The following is an 18793-nucleotide window of genomic DNA, read 5'->3' on the forward strand; positions in this document are numbered from 1 at the left end:
TGTAGGTAATACTGATATAATCAATAACAATCTCCCTGGGGGCACCCTCAAGAATCTCCCTGAGCTTCCCATTCCATTTCTGCACATTCAGATGCCTACAAGACGCTTCTCTGACCTTCTTTTAATCACAGTTGAATTCCTTGTCCCATGAGTCACAATTTGAGCCTTGGGGATATCCAGTTCTCCTTCAAGTACACATCTCTGTCTCCATAACCTTCTCTGCAGATTGTTAGAAATATCATGAATTTCCATGTATGCTCTTGTTTTAGGTTTCCATACCACTATTCCCATTTACTAATAAATAGGGAAATAGAGGCCCAGCAAATTGAAGTGTATTCATCTAGATGTAAGCAGCACAGGCTGCATTCAATTAGGGTTTCTTATTTCAAGCTAGGGCACATTCCACCACATTGCAGCAGCCTGCAACTTTGGCATAAAAACATACATAAAATCCTAGTTAAGTACAAATATCTTGGCCTTAATTGAAAGTTATTCCTAATTCATTCATAAATGGTTTTAAAAAGGAGATGTTTATTTATTTATCTTTATATATCTGTTTATCTTCATGTTAAACAGTAGAGGGTATCCAAACCCCATCAGATATCTATTTCCTGTATTTTAAAATGTAATTTTTGATATTTACTGTCTGAGTTAAATGCTTAGTTTTACCTTTCCTCAGAAGAACAGAATGGGCCAAATGTCAAATGTTTTAATATCATTCTGGAATTTGGCAGCTGAGATGTAAAGAACTGTTGATATCACTAAGAAATGTAGAGGATGTATATTTATTGAGGTTTAGTTGAGTCAACAGAGTGATTACTTATAACAGATACTTAATACTTATCCTTTTCACCAGGCTCTGCCTTCTCTTAGCATGGTGCAATTAAGAGTTGTGTTGAGATGGGCCTAAGGACTTGTGGGTACCTGGTAGTCTAGGTACTGTTGTAGTCAACTATTGTTAAGTAATGGCCAAATTTCTCAAGTTTACTCTTGGGTCAGTTTTGCTGAATTCTCTCCAATTAGCTATTAAAGGTATATATTTCACATAATTTTTTTCCCTTAAAGTATTGCATAAAGTAATATGTGGAAGAATGAGGTAACGCATTTAGTTCCGGCAATAAACTTTTTCTATGAACTGGAAATATACTATATGTCTAGAATCATTTAGAAATAACTGGAACATTGCAGACAAGTATTATTACTACATCCTAATGTTTCATGTTTTTCTCAGATTATTCCAGTTATATTTACTTGGTCCAATTCAACTCTCCTTTCTTTCACTTACAGCTTCACCCTTTATGGATTTCTTTCATCTTTGAACTTCGATATACCTATTGTTTCGTAACAGAATTTGACGTTGATTTTGTACTGTCTGCAGTGTATTCAATATAGGTAAAACTTAGCATAAAAATAATAAAAATTACCAAGTCAGCTTTTATTTATTGAAAGCCCATTGGGATAAATACTTTACACATATTTCATCTTCACAACAGTCCTGTAAATTAAGTTTTATTATATTCATCTTATATATAAGGAAATTGTGGCTCAGAGAAGTCAAGTGACCTGTTCAAACTGAACAGCTAGTAAGTGGCACAATTGAGATTTAAAGCCAGATCTGTCTGATTCCAACATATGTGTCTTTATTCAGCGTATTAGTAGGGTTTGCCAGAGAAATAGAGACAACAGGAAGAGACTTATTATGAGGAACTGGCTTGTGTGGTTATGGAGGCTGAGAAGTCTCATGATCTGCCATCTGCAAGCTGGAGACCCAGGAAAGCTGGTAATGGTATAATACCCATCTGAATCCCAAGGCCTGAGAACCAGGGGAGCTGATGGTATGATTACCAGTCCAAAGGCAGGAGAAGACTGATGTCCCAGCTCAAGTACTCAGGCAGGAAGTAAAAGGGGCAAATTCTTCCTCTACCTTTTTGTTCTATTCAGGCCTTCCCGGATTGGATGATGCCCACCCAGACTGGGGAGGGCAATCTACTGACACTTTCCTGAGTCCACCAATTCAAATGCTAATTCCAGAAAACATCCTCACAGACACCCCCAGAAATAATATTTAATCTGTCAAATTAACCCTGTCAAATTGACACACAAAATTAACCATCACACCCAGCATACAAAGGCATGAGGTCACTCAGGTCAGGGACCTTGTCTCTGATTTCCCTTATGATTGGTAAAAGCAAGGCTTTTTTTTTCTGGTGGGGTGAGTGGCTAAATGCTGTCACAGGGAGCCATCATAACCAAACAAGCTTGTCTGAAAAAAATTTAATTTTGTAACAGTGATAGCCTAAGTATAAAAAAGATTATGATTCAATTTGAATAACATATAGAGCATGAAACATTTGTTGACAACTCATACCTTAGTTCTTTTAATGAATGTATGGTTTATAAAATTGGCATAAATATTCTCTTTGGAACGGTTTAAACTTTAACACCAACGACAAACTAGTCAGATTATTATTAATTTTTTGGTTCATTATTTGTTTTTTTTTTAAATAATGAAGCCAGCTATTATATTTTAAATTGTTCTATAAAATATTTTAAATATAATAGATTATTTTAAAGACTACTTCCTCCCTCTAGTGACCAGGAATGGGAATACCACATCCACAAGCATTAAAGAAACTGATTCTCAATGTGTTTGTGTACCTCCCCCTAGAGGATGCTTGGGAAATTTGCCAGAGTTATTTTGGTTGTTATCAATACAATGAATGTGGGTGCTATTGGCATTCATCAGGTGCATTAAGGACGCTAGCATCCTGCAATGTGATAGACAGTGCCCCATATAAACTAATTATCCATTGCTGAATATTCATGTAGATGAAAAATTTATTATTTAAGCCTAGAACCTACTACTATCCTATATATGAAAACAAAAATTTTTTCCACTGTTTATACATTCCATTTTTGAAAGCAACTTATTTCATTTACTCTAAAACATTGATTGTAAGATACATCATTACCTAACAGTAAGAGTGAAAAAAATTGCCAATTAAACTCTGACACGAAGCTTTTTAAGACTTTTATTTTTATTTTATCAACAATCAACAGCTTGGAAAGGCAACCTATGGAATGGGAGAAAATATTTGCAAACAATGTATCTTAAAAGAGGTTAATTTCCAAAAAATACAGGGAACTATTGATTCTATAGGTATAGCCATCTAACTACTTCATCATGTAATTTAATATAGGCATACCCAAGCATTTACAAATTAAAATAGATATTTTAAAAATTACTTTCTTTTACTTGCCCAGATTTCTACAGCTCATGAAAGGCAGAGCTGGAACTCCAGCCCATGCCTTCTGTCCTCCTCTAGTAAGATGGGGTCGGTAGAACACCAATAACAAAAAAGGAATGTTATATCTAATGGGTTGAGAACTGTTGATTTAAGGCATGAAGTGAGGATCATGAATTCTTGTTTCTCCCCTTAGTAACTTAGTCTCCCCTTAGTAGTATTGTTGGGGCACTTCCCCAACAACAGTCACTACTTTGTGGATGTGGATGATTTAACATTAAATTTGGATGGCCATATGATCTTATTTCTAAGAAAGTGCCTTCTCATTTTATATGTTGTGTAGGGTTGAAGAATAATATAATGAATGAGTGCACAGGTTCCTGAGTCAGATTACCTGGGTTCAGATTTTGGCTCTATCACTGCTGTGTGACCTTGGATAAACAACTCAATTTCTCTGTGCTTCATTCAATTCCTTCTGAGGTAGAGTCATTAAATGGAGGTGATAATATTACCATCTCACAGGGGTGTTGAGAGGATTAAATGAGATAACACATTTAAGTGTATAAGTGTCTGGTGTATAGAAGACACAAAATAAATGTAAGCTATGATGAATATATACAGGCATACCTTGGAGATATCGTGGGTTCAGTTCCAGACCACCAAAATAAAGTGAGTATCTCAAAGCGAGTCATACGAATTTTTTTGCTTCTCAGTGCATACAAAATTATGTTTACACTATACTGTAGTCTCTAAGTGTGCAATAGCATTATATCTAAAAAAACAATGTACATACCTTAATTTAAAAATACTTTCTTGTTAAAAAATGCTAACCATCATCTGAGCCTTCAACGAGTTGTAATTTTTTTGCCAGTGGAGGGTCTTGCCTCGATGCTGACGGCTGCTGACTGATCAGGGTAGTGGCTGCTGAAGGCTGGGATGGCTGTGGGCAGTTTCTTAAAGAGAGACACCAGTGAAGCTGGCCACACAGATTGACTCTTCCTTTCATGAACGATTTCTCTGTAGCATGTGATGCTATCTGATAGTATTTTACTCACAGTAGAACTTCTTTCAGAATTGGAGTCAATCCTCTGAAACTCTGCTGCTGCTTTATCAACTAAGTTTAAAGTCTTTTGTTGTCATTTCAACAATCTTCACAGCACCTTCACCAGGAGTAGATTTGCCTCAAGAAAGCACCTTCTTTGCTCATCCATGAGAAACAACTCCTCATCCATTAAAGTTTATAACAAACATAATAATAAAGAAAAAGTATGAAATATTGCAAGAATTACCAAAATGTGACAGAGACACGAAGTGAGCAAATACTTCTTGGAAAAATGGTGCCTATAGACTTGCTTGACATGGGGTTGCCACAGACCTTCAATTTGTAAATACCATCATAGCCATATTGTTCATTTTGGTAAAACATGTTTAAAATCTTCATTTAGATCATATCATTAAGTTTCACTAAAATCTATGAGATTGTCACCGGGCTACTGTATATATAGAGTAGATGCTAAAGAAGAAGCCACTATGCAGCCATCCTGTCTAGCTGGGATGAGGAGACTGATCTGCATGAAACAACCAAGACAGTTAAAGACAGAAGATAAATAAGTACAACTGGATGGCAAAAGCAACAAGAGCTATAGAATGGTAAGGTGGTTAAGGAAGGTATAGGAGATGAGAGGAGACAATTTGCCAATTAATACATGTCCGACCATGGATGAGTTAACTTCTCAGTGATTCCTGGGTCCTTATTTATGAAATTAATTCATTTAAAATGCCTAGTGCAATCTACATGAGGTAGGTTGAATGGAGTTTTAAAGAATGGGCAGGCTGTTATTAGTGGAAAATGATTCTATTGACAGGAATAATCAAAGAGACAGGAATGTTTCAAGTAGTGGAGATACAAATCTTAAAAATTTTGATATGTACCATGCACCCCAATGTTCATAGCAGCAGCATTTACAATTGCCAAGATATGGAAGCAACCTAAGTGTCCGTCCATCAACAGATGAATGGGTAAAGAAGATGTGGGGCTTCCCTGGTGGCGCAGTGGTTGAGAATCTGCCTGCCAATGCAGGGGACACGGGTTCGAGCCCTGGTCTGGGAAGATCCCACATGCCGTGGAGCAACGAGGCCCGTGAGCCACAACTACTGAGCCTGCGCGTCTGGAGCCTGTGCTCCGCAACAAGAGAGGCCGCGACAGTGAGAGGCCTGCGCACCGCGATGAAGAGGGGCCCCCACTCGCCGCAACTAGAGAAAGCCCTCGCACAGAAACGAAGACCCAACACAGCCAAAAATAAATAAATAAATAAATTTAAAAAAAAAACACAAACAAAAAAAGATGTGGTATATATATACAATGGAATACTACTCAGCCATAAGAAAGAACAAAATTTTGCCATTTGCAGCAACATGGATGAACTTGGAGGGCATTATGCTAAGTGAAATAAGTCAGACAGAGAAAGAGAAATACTGTATGATATCACTTATATGTGGAACCTAAAAAATATAACAAACTACTGAATATAACAAAAAAGAAGCAGATTCACAGATATAGAGAACAAACTAGTGGTTACCAATGGGGGTGGGGGGAGGGGAAATATAAAGATGAGGGAGTGGGAGGTACAGACTATTGGGTGTAAGATAGGCTACAGGATGTATTGTACAACACAGGGAATATAGCCAATATTTTGTAATAACTGTAAATGCAGTGTAACCTTTAAAAATTGTATAAAAAAATAGTCAAAAAAAAATTCGGTACATACAACAAGAGCAAAAAGTTCACGTGTAGTAGCCTTATGTAATTTTCTAATTTTCTGTTACAAATAGCAAACTCTTTCTTTCCTGCATGGCAAAGTAACTTTCACTCAGCATTTGCTTCTCCGTCTATTGGCTCATGTTATATCCAAAAGAATTAATCCTTCAACAGTGAAAAGATTCTTTAAGAAAAGAAACAAGGCAGAGTAGAGTCAAAGAAAAACTCAAAGTCACAAAGTCACTTAATTGTAGCACGCCATTTCCTTGTTTATAAGCAGGATAAATCAATAGATTGATTTCACCCCACAAAGGCAAAAACAGGATTTATTAAAAGAGGAAAGAGGAGAGAGAAAAATAATTATAGTCTGGGAAGAGTGAATCTTGCTTGCACATTTTTTTTTCTTTAAGTGGCATAACTGATTAGCTGGCAGCAGTCAATCTGGACAGTCTGTCCTTGAATATCTTAAGTGTTTATGGACTCTCGGGAAAACATTTGTGAGCTAAACTATGAAGCTGGATGACAGGCTGTTTCTCTGTAATGTCTGCCTGTATCTTTCCATCAGCACCTCATTATTAGCTATACAGGTCTGCACTACTTCCCTCACCAGAAGTCTCAATGTAACTGCTGATTTTCTCGAAATCCTTTGCCCCTAAATCTTTACTTCTAACTGGAATCTCTTCTGAGTCCTTATTTGAAAGTGATCATAATCTGGGGTGCTTTCTAGTGGAATTTCTATTACAAAGAGTTATAATCATTTTTCTAATATGAATTTAAGACTTTAAACAAAAATATGCAAATTTAAGTTTTCCTTTTTTTCTTGCATTTTCCTAAGGATTAACACCAGTATTTTCACACTTCAACAAACAGAACAGATAGTAGTGATAACGCTATCAAATGAAATGTATGAACGAACTGACCCGAATAAACAAGTTTTCTTACTCAAATATTTTAACATTAACTTTTTAAATGTTACTTAAAATATTTTAATTAAGACAATTAGTAGCTCCGGTGCCTGCAAACAGTTGATCATGGTTTCTGCCCTGCAGTGAATTATCACAGAAGAAAAATTTGGCAAAATTGCTGGCTTCATGCCCACAGCCATTATGAAGCAGGAACTCTTCAGATTAAGATTACAACCCGAGGGTAAGCACTATATAATATGTATACTTTCAGAAATTAAAATCCCCTTTGATTACGTTTCTTCCAGTAATGCTTAAAGGCTGAATTTGCGCCCTTGCACGTGTGTGGGTCACCTCTAAGTAAGGAAAATACATTTTGCTACTAACATCAGTTGAAAGTGAAGAGAAAATATTGTCCAGTTGCTTCAAAGGTGTTTGCCAAAGTACATATACTTTAAAATCTGTAAGGCAAATTGAAATAATCCTTTATTATGTCTTCTTAGGATGAGAGAAACTTCCCTTTTAGCTGCTCCTAATTTTTAAAAATCATCACATTTAACACAGCAACACTTTTCTTAGAAATCAAAACCTGCTCATCTCAATTCTTTGGTAATAGCAATGAATCCGTACGTTAAAGAAGGGCTGCGAATTGCTGAATCCACTTTACTATACGAGAGGCCCCATGAGCTGACCTGAATAGACAATAACTAACCTTTCTTAGCAGTTAAGTATTTTAAAAGACAATAGGTGCCTTAGAAATTCATTCAGAGCCTTAGAAATCCACATTAACACAGTTCTCACTTGCTCGAGTTTGGTCTGTATCCATTTATGCAAGCCAAATCTTTTCCAGACTCACGAAATTCATAATATTTTGTAACAAAGACAAAGAAACACCCTTGACAGACTAGCATAATCATAAGGCGCAACGAACTCTCGCGCGATGTTGAGACGCTACCGCCTTAACGTCACCGGTTGCCATAGCAGCATCCCCCAGAGCGGAAAAGAGGGGTGGTGCGAGGGGCGGAGCGCGGCTTCGGTGGAGGACAACGGACGCTCTCCTCCTGCAGGTCTGACTTCTACCAAAATGAGCGGCCTGGATGAGGGCGACAACCTCCCTGTCGCTAAAACCTGCGGTCCCGCTACTCCCGACCATGCCCCGGGACATCCGGACCTAAAGCAGTGTCAGGGCGAGGAAACCGGGGCCACCCTGGTGATGGCGGACACAGGTGAGGGCGGCTTGGAGACCGCCGCAGAGGGAGGCGCATCCCGGGACCCCGCGGGCTGTGGCCTTGCGCTCCGCATTCGGGTTGCTGGGAGTCGCGGCCGCGTAGCGACCAAAGCGGGCCAGAAAGAGGCTCCTGCTTCCACCGAGGGCCTGGAAGCAGCCTCTGCCTCCACCTCGGTGGCAGCCGACAATAGCCAGGAAAATGGCTGTCAGCGTAGAGAGCTGCGCAGCCCTGCTGTCGAGAAGGCTCTAGAAGCCTGTGGCGCAGGGAGGTTGGGGTCTCAGATGATGCCTGGGGCGAAAGCCAAGGAAATGACGACAAAAAAGTGCGCTGTTTCAGCAGCAGCGGAAAAGGAGGGAGTAGCGGAGGCGGTGGTGGAGGAAAAGAAGGTGATGCAGAAGGAGAAAAAGGTGGTAGGAGGAGCGAAGGAGGAGGCCCGGGCCAGGGCCCCTAAGATCAATAACTGCATGGATTCGCTGGAAGCCATCGATCAGGAGCTGTCAAATGTAAATGCCCAGGCTGACAGGGCCTTCCTTCAGCTGGAGCGCAAGTTTGGCCGTATGCGAAGGCTCCATATGCAGCGCAGAAGTTTCATCATCCAGAATATCCCAGGTTTCTGGGTCACTGCCTTTCGCAACCATCCCCAGCTGTCACCTATGATCAGTGGCCAAGATGAAGACATGATGAGGTACATGATCAATTTGGAAGTGGAGGAGCTTAAACACCCCAGAGCAGGCTGCAAATTCAAGTTCATCTTTCAGAGCAACCCCTACTTCCGAAATGAGGGGCTTGTCAAGGAATATGAGCGCAGATCCTCTGGCCGGGTGGTGTCTCTTTCCACGCCAATCCGCTGGCACCGGGGCCAAGACCCCCAGTCCCATATCCACAGGAACCGGGAAGGCAACACTATTCCCAGTTTCTTCAACTGGTTCTCAGACCACAGCCTCCTAGAATTCGACAGGATTGCAGAGATTATCAAAGCAGAACTGTGGCCCAATCCCCTCCAGTACTACCTGATGGGTGATGGGCCCCGCAGAGGATTTCGAGACCCAGCAAGGCAGCCAGTGGAGAGCTCCAGGACCTTCAGGTTCCAGTCCGGCTAACTCCTGCCCTGTGAGAAGCTCCTGCACAAGTTTCCTTACCACCTCCTCTTGGACCTGTGCTTAGCCAACAGCATGCAGTCTTCCATTTACTTTCTCTTCACACTGGATTATTTTGTCCTTTTGTCCTTCTAAATCCTCAAAAATCAGTGGCAAGATAATCGCTTATATGCCTATGCTCTTCTTCCTCTGAGCCTTCCTGCTGTTCGCATCGTGTTACATGTTCCAAGTGCACGGCCTTCCACTACTTCTATGCCAAGCACATGATACTGTAGATATGCACTCCCTTCTTTTGCATGCCCTTGGCCCTGTCTGACGATAGCCTTCTCCCAGTTTTTAAAGTGGTTGTCTACCACAAAGAAGCTTGATATACCTTTGCAAATACTTAGCTGGGCTTCATACTTTATGCTGGCTGTCCTCCTGATACCCATGTACTCTGTGGCAAGATCTTTGAGTTTCACTGCTGCAAGATGAAGCTTATGTAGATGATGCCAGTCATCAACCCAAACTGAACATTCCACGCTACCAGTAACTGGTTTCCAACTGTCTTCCTGGGTCCATGCCATCCATGCTGCTGGTTATCTGGCAGAATAAGCAGCTGGCTGGTGGGTGGCTACTAGGCATGAATGAGGTAACAGATGACAGGTGTTCTATGTTACCATGTTGGTCTTCTTATGCCTTTGGGCACCCTGCATTGTGATCACATACTGGTGAGTATGAAGGCCTGTGATATGGCCCACCCGAACCTGCACTCAGCCTTCTGGATGAGCTTTGCACAGGCACCATTGCCTTCCTCTTCAGGAACTATCTGTAGACTTAAGCTCCTGGGTAGCACACAGGAACTATCCCCTTCCCTGCCCCCCAAATGGCTACCTATAAACCCAAATGGCTGTCAGGCAGGTTGGGCAGTCATAATATCACAGCGTCCAAAGCAAAGCTGGTGGGGGGTCCCTTCCAGCAGTTAGCCTTTTTGAGCCTTAGCTGACAAACCACCCTTAATCTAGGCAACTTTATTAGGCATCCCCTTCTCAACCCCTCCCGCACCCATTCTGAACATGACAAAGTTGCCAGGGCGGGGGCACCAACGAAGAGGTCTTTCTGGTCTGTGGCGCCTGTTATGCGTCTGTCTCTGTATCCGTCTCCCTTCCCGCCCCCGGCTTCTTAGAAGCAGTTACAGCTCAGAAGCGGAAAACAAAACTGGCAAAGCAGGCTTTTTGTTTAATTTGCTCTCTGATTGTGTCCAGAAGGAGAAAGGTACTGTGCATCAGACTCCAGATCTCTTATTGCTGTCTTCTGCCCTCATGTCTCCACCTCACTTCCTTTAGCAAAGTCTAAACATTTCAACGGAAAACCTGTAGGTTAATTGCCTACTTATGGGCATTGTTTTTTTGGGCCAACTTTGACAACCCCATCCTCTTCCTTATCCATTTACCAAAACCTTCTGTGTGTTTTCTTGAGCTTTAGTGTGAGAAGCTGAGAGGAGAGACAGAAGGGCCTCACAGTAACGGCTTCAAGGCAGACCCAGAGCAGGCTGTGATCCGAGGCAATCAAATCTTAGTTTCACTCCACCTTTCTAAGCATGGAAATGCTTTTTTGGGCCTTGGACCACTTAGAAATAACCCCTAGGCAGCATTTTGAGGGTCACTCGTGTCCTCTGTACTGTTCTTTGACTGCCCTGCTGTCCCACAGCCTCCATCCTACTGCCTGGCCCTCTTGGCTCTCAGTCCTCAGCTTCTGCATTTCCTTCCCTGCTTCTGACCTAACAAATGAGGGAGCTGGCTGCAGTCTGCATTGTGGGAGCTGCCAAGCCTCCCTCCTAGGGGGTGAGGGGGTGTGTGAAAGTCTGCTCCACGGGGCTTGGGATGTCTGGACACCTTGGGAAAGGTGTCCTAGGCTGTAGAAACTGAAAGCCCAGAAAACAAATGAGCTTGCCGTGGATTGGGCTTGAGAAGGTAAACAGAAAAGATTGGAACCCTGTAGGGTCAGGGGTAGGAGGGGAGGCGCCTGAGGTTTTTCCCAGGAGAGGTGGGAGAATGAAAGTGGTTGATATTTAAAGAGGATGGTGGGAGGAGTTACGTTTTCCTTCAGTTTTTCCTAACTCCTCGAATTCACCAGTAGTTTTTTGTACACACAAATGCAAGTCTAAATGTTTTGTATTATTTTAGAATATGTGAACGATTAATGGTGTATGCTCCTTATTTCACTGTGTTTGAGTAAAGTCCTGTTAATTCCTTTCTCCATTTATGCTTTCTGGCAAAATTGACATTTACAGGCATGCTTTTTGCTTGTAATTGAGAATGTGTGCAAAAATATCAGGCTTGTTTCCTGTGCAGTATGAAGACTTCTGTGAATATTCACTAATATATCAGCTTGTTCTGTTCTCTCTTCTTCTACAGCTCTATTCTTAGAAATATAATTTGAATGTGATCTTTGAAATTGTGCTGTCTTGTGGAAGTATTCTCAAACAGAAAAACATAACTGTCTTGATATTTCTTGGCCTAGCAGTAAATATTGTACTTGACATCCTATGTTCCTAACCAGTGTAAGTACTTGTAGAATTGCTCTGTCATACTAAACAAAGATAGTACTTTAGTCTTCTCCTATGTGCTCGAAGGAAAAATAAATCTGTTACTCTGCTGTATTTCTTGTTTTCACCAAAAAATAAAAATAAATAAGGCTTGTCTGTTTTGTCTAGGCTAATAAGTGGTTGGAAAATCATTAAAGTTATCAAGTCGTCACAGTAAGTATCATCCTGAACCTTAAAAAAAAAGGCAATAGTGCACCTTCCAAGATTTTTTGCGTGAAAAATGGTAAATAAGAAGCCCAAATGCATACTCATAAACATATTTCCCATACAGTCAGTGTAGGTTTTGGTAATTGAAACACCATATATTGATTTTTGTCACTCACTTAAAATACTGTTTTCAGTGGAAAACTGTTCTCTATGCCCCATAATAGTTTACTTATATATTTATGTTAACTGTGTCCCACCTTGGGCTCATTCTTTTTTAATGAGCTTAAGATAGACTTTTGGAAGAATTAATCATTGGATATTCTTTAAGTACTACTTAAATTCTTTTCCTACAGCAGTGTGGTGCTCTAAAAAGAAAAACAAAAAAGTTATGACAAATATTAAGTCTAGAAACAGATGATATCAGACATCACAATGTCAATTACCAGTAATGTTTTGCTTTTCAGCAGCTATTACATGAAGGTTTGGGAGATACATACTTCTGCATTCTCTGTAGCAGAGAGAACAATGAATGCTGCAAGGTCTCCATAAATGAATCACTGAATATTTTTAGCCATCTAAACAAAGACTTGACATAAATGGCCCCAAATTACTGATTTGAATTAGAGATTGTTAATTAAACATACAGTTAAAACAGACATGCTGACTCTTGGTGCAATATTTATTTGCAAGCCCTATTTGCTGAAGTATAATTTTTCTAGGCCTGGAGAACTTTAAGTATTAGAGAGCTAAGTTTTCCTTTGCATGTTTTATACCCATCTTAGTCCTAAATTCCCTATACAATGTTCATTTTACCTTTTCAATTCAGTGATTAATTTCTGCCTTGTCGACCATCTGTTTCAAGCATATCTCTTTATCCTGTTCTGGATATAATCAGAAAATCATTTTTGTTGGTTTATTATCAGCTTTAGTCTAACCAATAGTACCCATTTTTCTAGTAGGCTGGTGCTACTCGTTTGTTACAGATTAACATGGTTTCTGTTCTGTTTAGTCTAATAAAATTAGACTCAGTCAGCATTCTCTAGGATTCACTTACCACCCAATCGGTTATCTCAGATAGCCCTGCTCCATTTCTTTGCATTGCCTTTTTGTTTTTCTTCCTCAATTCTACACCCAAATTATTCTTAAATCAGACCTCCAAACCAGTTAAAGAGTTTCTCTCATCCTTTTCACCAAAGAAGTATTACCATTTTGGTCTGCTTGGGCCATTATTGCCCTATGAGTAATAGTGACATACTTCATAATTTCCCTGTATTAACAGAAGACCCTTGGGCATCCTTTTCTATTTTTCTGGGTATTCAGCTCAGGCCAGACACCGACAAAGTCTTCTCTGACCTTCCTTACCAGGCCCGCTACTCCTCCACATCACTCCTCCTGCTGCTTTTGCTTCACCTCCAGTTGACTCACGTTTCCTTAAATCAGTTTTCATCATTAAAAACAAACCCCCCAATAATGACCAATATTCCTAATCATTGAGTTCCCAGTCTCATAGAGTCACAATTTAAGCCTTCGATACCCAATTTTGCGTCAGATACGCATTCCCTGGCTTGACAGTCTGAAGAGATCTGAGGTGACAGTAGGTACCTCCATGTTTGTTCTTATGTTACCTTCATAATCCTGACAGTTTTACTGTCCCCTTTTAAACAGTTGAGAAAACAGGCTCAGAAAGTTGAACTAAATTGCCTAAGATGCAAATGACTAATTGTTGTGCTTTCAAGCTAGGGTACCTTCCACTGTATCACAGCCATCTGTACTAAATTTGGCATAAAACAAAACAAAAACCCTATTTATATGCGTATTCAATTGAAGGTTATTCTTAACCCATTCATGGTGGTCTTTGAAGGGTTTTTTTTTTAATCACTTATTTTAATTAATACAGAATTCCATAAAGATTAAAATACTCCTGAACTTACATATGTAATCATGATGTCTGCTGCATAAATGAATGAAATCAGCAGTTTGCTCCCTTCATTGAAGGGAGTAAATGTACCAAAAGGACTTTTATTTTTTAAAAAAATTTTAAAAAATTGTGTATTTTATTGTACTTAATTTCTGCTGTACAGCAAAGTGATTCAGTTATACATGTACATTCTTTTTAAAAATTCTTTTCCATTATAGTTTATCACAGGATATTGAATATAGTTCCCTGTGCTATACAGTAGGACCTTATTGTTAATCCATCCTATATATAATAGTTTACATCTGCTAACCCCAACTCCCACTCTATCCCTCCAACACACTTCCACCCCTTGCCAACCGCAGGTCTGTTCTCTGTGAGTCTGTTTCTGTTTTGTAGATAAGTTCATTTGTGTCATATTTTAGATTCCACATATAAGTGATATCATATGGTAGTTGTCTCTCTTTCTGATTTACTTCACTTAGTATGATAATCTCTAGTTGCATCCATGTTGCCACAAATGGCATTATTTCATTGTTTCTTATGGCTGAGTAGTATTCCATTGTATATGTATACACCCAATCTCCTTTATCCATTCATCTGTCATTGGACATTTAGGTTATTTCCATGTCTTGGCTATTGTAAATAGTGTTGCTGTGAACATAGGGGTGTATGTATGTTTTTGAATTATAGTTTTGTCCAGATATGTGTCCAGGAGTGGGATTGCTGAATCGTATGGTAATTCTATTTTTAGTTTTTTTGAGGAACCTCCGTACTGTTTTCCATAGTGGCTGCACCAACTTACATGCCCACCAACAGTGTAGGAAGGTTCCCTTTTCTCCACACTCTCCAGCATTTGTTGTTTGTAAACTTTTTAATGATGGCCATTCTGACCGGTGTGAGATGATACCTCATTGTAGTTTTGCTTTGCATTTCTCTAATAATTACTGCCATTGAGAGGTTTTTCACGTGCCTGTTGGCCATCTGCATGTCTTCTTTGGTGAAATGTCTATTTAGTTCTGCTGCCCATTTTTTGATTGGGCTTTTCGTTGTTGAGTTGTGTGAGCTGTTTGTATTGGGTTGGCCAAAAAGTTTGCTTGGGTTTTTCTGTAAGATGTTACGAACTTTTTGGCCAACCCAATATATTTTGGAAATTAAGTCCTTGTCAGTCTCACCGTTTGCACATATTTTCTCCCATTTCGTAGGTTGTGTTTTGTTTTGATTGTAGTTTCCTTTGCTGTGCAAAAGCTTGTAAGTTTGATTCTGTCCCTTTATTTTTGCCTTTATTTCCATTGCCTTGGGAGAATGACCAAGAAACATTGGTATGATTTACGTCAGAGAATGTTTTGCCTATGTTCTCTTTTAGGAGTTTTGTGGTGTCATGTCTTATGTTTAAGTACTTAAGTTATTTTGAGTTAATTTTTGTGTATGGTGTGAGGGTGTGTTCTAACTTCATTGATTTACATGTAGCTGTCCAACTTTCCTAACACCCCTTGCTGAAGAGACTATCTTTTTCCCATTGTATATTCTCACCTCCTTTATCGAAGATTAATTGACCTTAGGTGTGTGGGTTTATTTCTGGGCTCTCTATTCTGTTCCATTGATCCATATGTCTGTTTATGTGCCAATACCATGCTGTTTTGATTACTGTAGGTTTGTAGTACTGTCTGAAGTCTGGGAGGGTTATGCTTTGTTCTTTTTCCTTGTTTTGGCAACTCTGGGTCTTTTATGGTTCCATAAAAATTTTAGGATTATTCTAGTTCTGGGAAAAGTGCCATGGGTAACTTGGTAGGAATCACATTAAATCAGTAGATTGCTTTCGGTAGTATGACGCTTTTAACAATATTAATTCTTCTAATCCAAGATCATGGGATATCTTTCCATTTTGAATCATCTTCAATTTCCTTTATTAATGTTTTATAGTTCTCAGCATATAAGTCTTTCACTCCCTTGGTCAGGTTTATTCCTAGGTATTATTTTGTTTTGATGCAATTTTAAAGGGGACTGTTTGTTTACAATCCCTTTCTGATATTTCATTCTTAGTGTAAAGAAATGCAACCAATTTCTGTATGTTAATCTTGTATCCTGCTACCTTGCTGAATTAGTTTATCAGCTCCTGTAGTTTTTGTGTGGAGTCTTTAGGGTTTCCTATATATAGTACTATGTCATCTGCATGTAATGACAATTTTACCTTTTCCCTACCAATGTGAATACCTTTTATTTATTTTTCTTCTCTGACTGCTGTTGCTAGGACTTGCAATACTATGTTGAATAGAAGTGGTGAGAGTGGGCATCCTTGTCTTGTTCCAGATTTTAGCGGGAAGGCTTTCAGCTTTTCACCATTGAGTATTATATTGGCTGTGGGTTTGTCATAAATAGCTTTTATTATGTTGAGATATTTTCCCTCTATACCCACTTTGGTAAGAGTTTTTATCATGAGTGGATGTTGAATTTTATCAAAAGCTTTTTCTGCATCTATTGAGATGATCATGTAGTTTTTGTCTTTTCTTTTGTTGATGTGGTGTATCACATTGATTGATTTGCATATGTTGAACCATCCTTGTGACCCTGGGATGAATCCAACTTGGTCGTGGTGTAGGATCCTTTTTCTGTGTTGTTGGATTTGGTATGCTAATATTTTGTTGAGAATTTTTGCATCTATATTCTTCAAAGATATTGGCCTGTAATTTTCTTTTTCAGTAGGGTCTTTGTCTTATTTTGGTATCAGGGCGATGGTGGCTTCATAGGCCTGTATGCTAATATTAAATTTAAGTCCTCTGTCCGTTAACACAATTTTCCTGCTTTCTTATTTCATGTAACTTTATTAAAGAATATACAGCTTTTCTTCTCTAATATCCTCTTTTAAATTTTAAATATACCATTTTTGATGATTATTTTTACTCTTCATATACAATTAGAAACACTTTTTAGAAACAAATAAAAAATTTTTAAAGTCTAATTACAGTCCAACAGAAAAACATTCATTAGAAGCACTGACTGACTCTGCTAGAAAAGTGGGAGGAAGCTCGGATATAAACTCTTAACCATCTTTTTGACAAGATGGAAAAAACTAAGGTCAGATTAGGTGGTAACTTGTTCAGATTTCTTTGGTAGCTACTGGTAAAAGTAGGACTAGAACTTCTGACTTAAGTGAATTTTTTTCACTCTTCAGTGGCCAAAAAAATGCAATTAACTTCTTACCCTGGAGTTCGCATTTTTCATATTAACAAGAGCAGTTTATAAGCATTTAAAGATGTATTATTCTTTGCCATTGAAAAAATAAACATGCATAAGGAAAAACAGCTTTATTTTTAAAAGAAATCAAATGTCTACTGAAAGTATACATGAAACAGCATCTTTCACTTAAGCCCTAAGCTTGATTATGTATGTTCTTTATTATATTCCAATAAGATTTTGGAATTCAATTTCAAAGACAATCACATTTATTAGTAGATATTGAAGAAAGCTACTGACTTTGAGGAAAAAAAATCAGTAACTGTTTACCTACCCTGAGGTACTCATCCCCACAATATATTTGGGATTATTTGAGCACTTAAAAATTTAACAAAATATTTATCTTTTCATTGCATCCATCAATACGTTAAATTCTCTGCTACAATCCAAGTAAAATAATGGTGACCAGTGTTTTCTGATATGTCCATGATGGACAGGGTAAAATTACAACATAAAGAGTAGCCAAGAATTTATATTGTAAACATTATTTGGGTTCAAACATCTTGCAACAAACAGCTACTAATATGACTATACATTAGCACACTGAACACAATAATCCTGGATTGTAGTATAACTATAAAACCTCTTAAAGCAATTTTTCTCAACCTCTCTTTTCATTATCACCCCCCCCCCGCCCTAGGAGAAAAATATTTAATTAATAAATTTAACTTTAAATTACATTTCTCCCTAATGAGAGAAATTAATACTAAGGAATAAGATTTTATTAAGTAGGGTTGAGATATGGAGGACCATAATCCATTGCATTATACTAAGATTTTTTTCACCTCAAGAACCAATTTTTGCCCCACTGAGAATACATGCCTTAGAGTGAAGTAAACAGCCTTTAACATTATTAGGGAGGGAAAAAACCCTAATGGGTAACATTGGAGGCTAAAATAGTTGGCTTCTCTATCATCCCTGTCCCATTATGGCTGTGTGGTCTCAGAAGACATCATGTCTACTTCCTTGCTTTGGTAACCACAAAAATAGCATAGTTAAAATAATTTAATCTTACTAGACTTGGTGTTCTGAACTGTAAGTTGAAACAACAGGTGTAGATCAGTTATTCTCATTTCTGGCTGCATTTTCCTGGGACATGTTAAAGACATCAATGCTCATCTGTATCGCCAGACCAATTAAACCAATGTCTGGAGGTTATGGTCTAGTCAGTGGTTCTTAAACTTTAGTGTGAATCACACTATAATTAAGCACAGATTGCTGGGTCCCATTCCCAGAGTTTCTGATTCTGTATGTCTGGGATGGGGCCTGTAAATTTGCACTTCTATCAAGTTTGCAGGTGCTGCTATGCTAGTGGTTTGGGGAACACACTTTGAGAACCACTGGTCTAGGCAAATGTGTAAATATGCATGTGTATGTATATATGTATTTGTGTGTATATATATCCCCAGGTGATTCTAATCTCAGAACTACTAGTATAGAAAGTATTAATAAGATTCTTTTCAGTTCTAAGATATTGAGATTTTAACATAATGAGAGTTGTTGGGTATCAAGATGATCTCTATAGAAAGGAGACCTATGGAAAAACATACCAATTTCTTGGTCACTTCATTAAGAATTTGTTTCTATAAAGCATTTTACAGTAGTTTTTGAAAATTAACATTTTTATAGTATATTTGCTGCATATATGGTTCTTCACTTCATTTTTCAGTAAACATGGT

The 18793-nt window shown here is 38.7% G+C and overlaps 1 protein-coding gene across 1 annotated transcript; it reads left to right on the forward strand.

Annotated features, from left to right (window-relative positions):
• The first annotated feature begins 7926 nt into the window (after positions 1-7926).
• TSPYL4 (TSPY like 4) lies at positions 7927-11912 on the forward strand. Its single transcript, XM_061207455.1, has one exon. It carries the CDS (start codon positions 7990-7992, stop codon positions 9232-9234), a length of 1245 nt encoding a protein of 414 aa, XP_061063438.1. The 5' UTR covers positions 7927-7989; the 3' UTR covers positions 9235-11912.
• Positions 11913-18793: the final 6881 nt, after the last annotated feature.

This window comes from Eubalaena glacialis, chromosome 12 (genome assembly GCF_028564815.1).
Source record: "Eubalaena glacialis isolate mEubGla1 chromosome 12, mEubGla1.1.hap2.+ XY, whole genome shotgun sequence".
Taxonomy (NCBI): Eukaryota; Metazoa; Chordata; class Mammalia; order Artiodactyla; family Balaenidae; genus Eubalaena; species Eubalaena glacialis.

Excerpts from the sequence above, each read along its gene's own strand:
- TSPYL4 (XM_061207455.1), top strand. The coding sequence starts at position 7,990 with ATGAGCGGCCTGGATGAGGGCGACAACCTCCCTGTCGCTAAAACCTGC.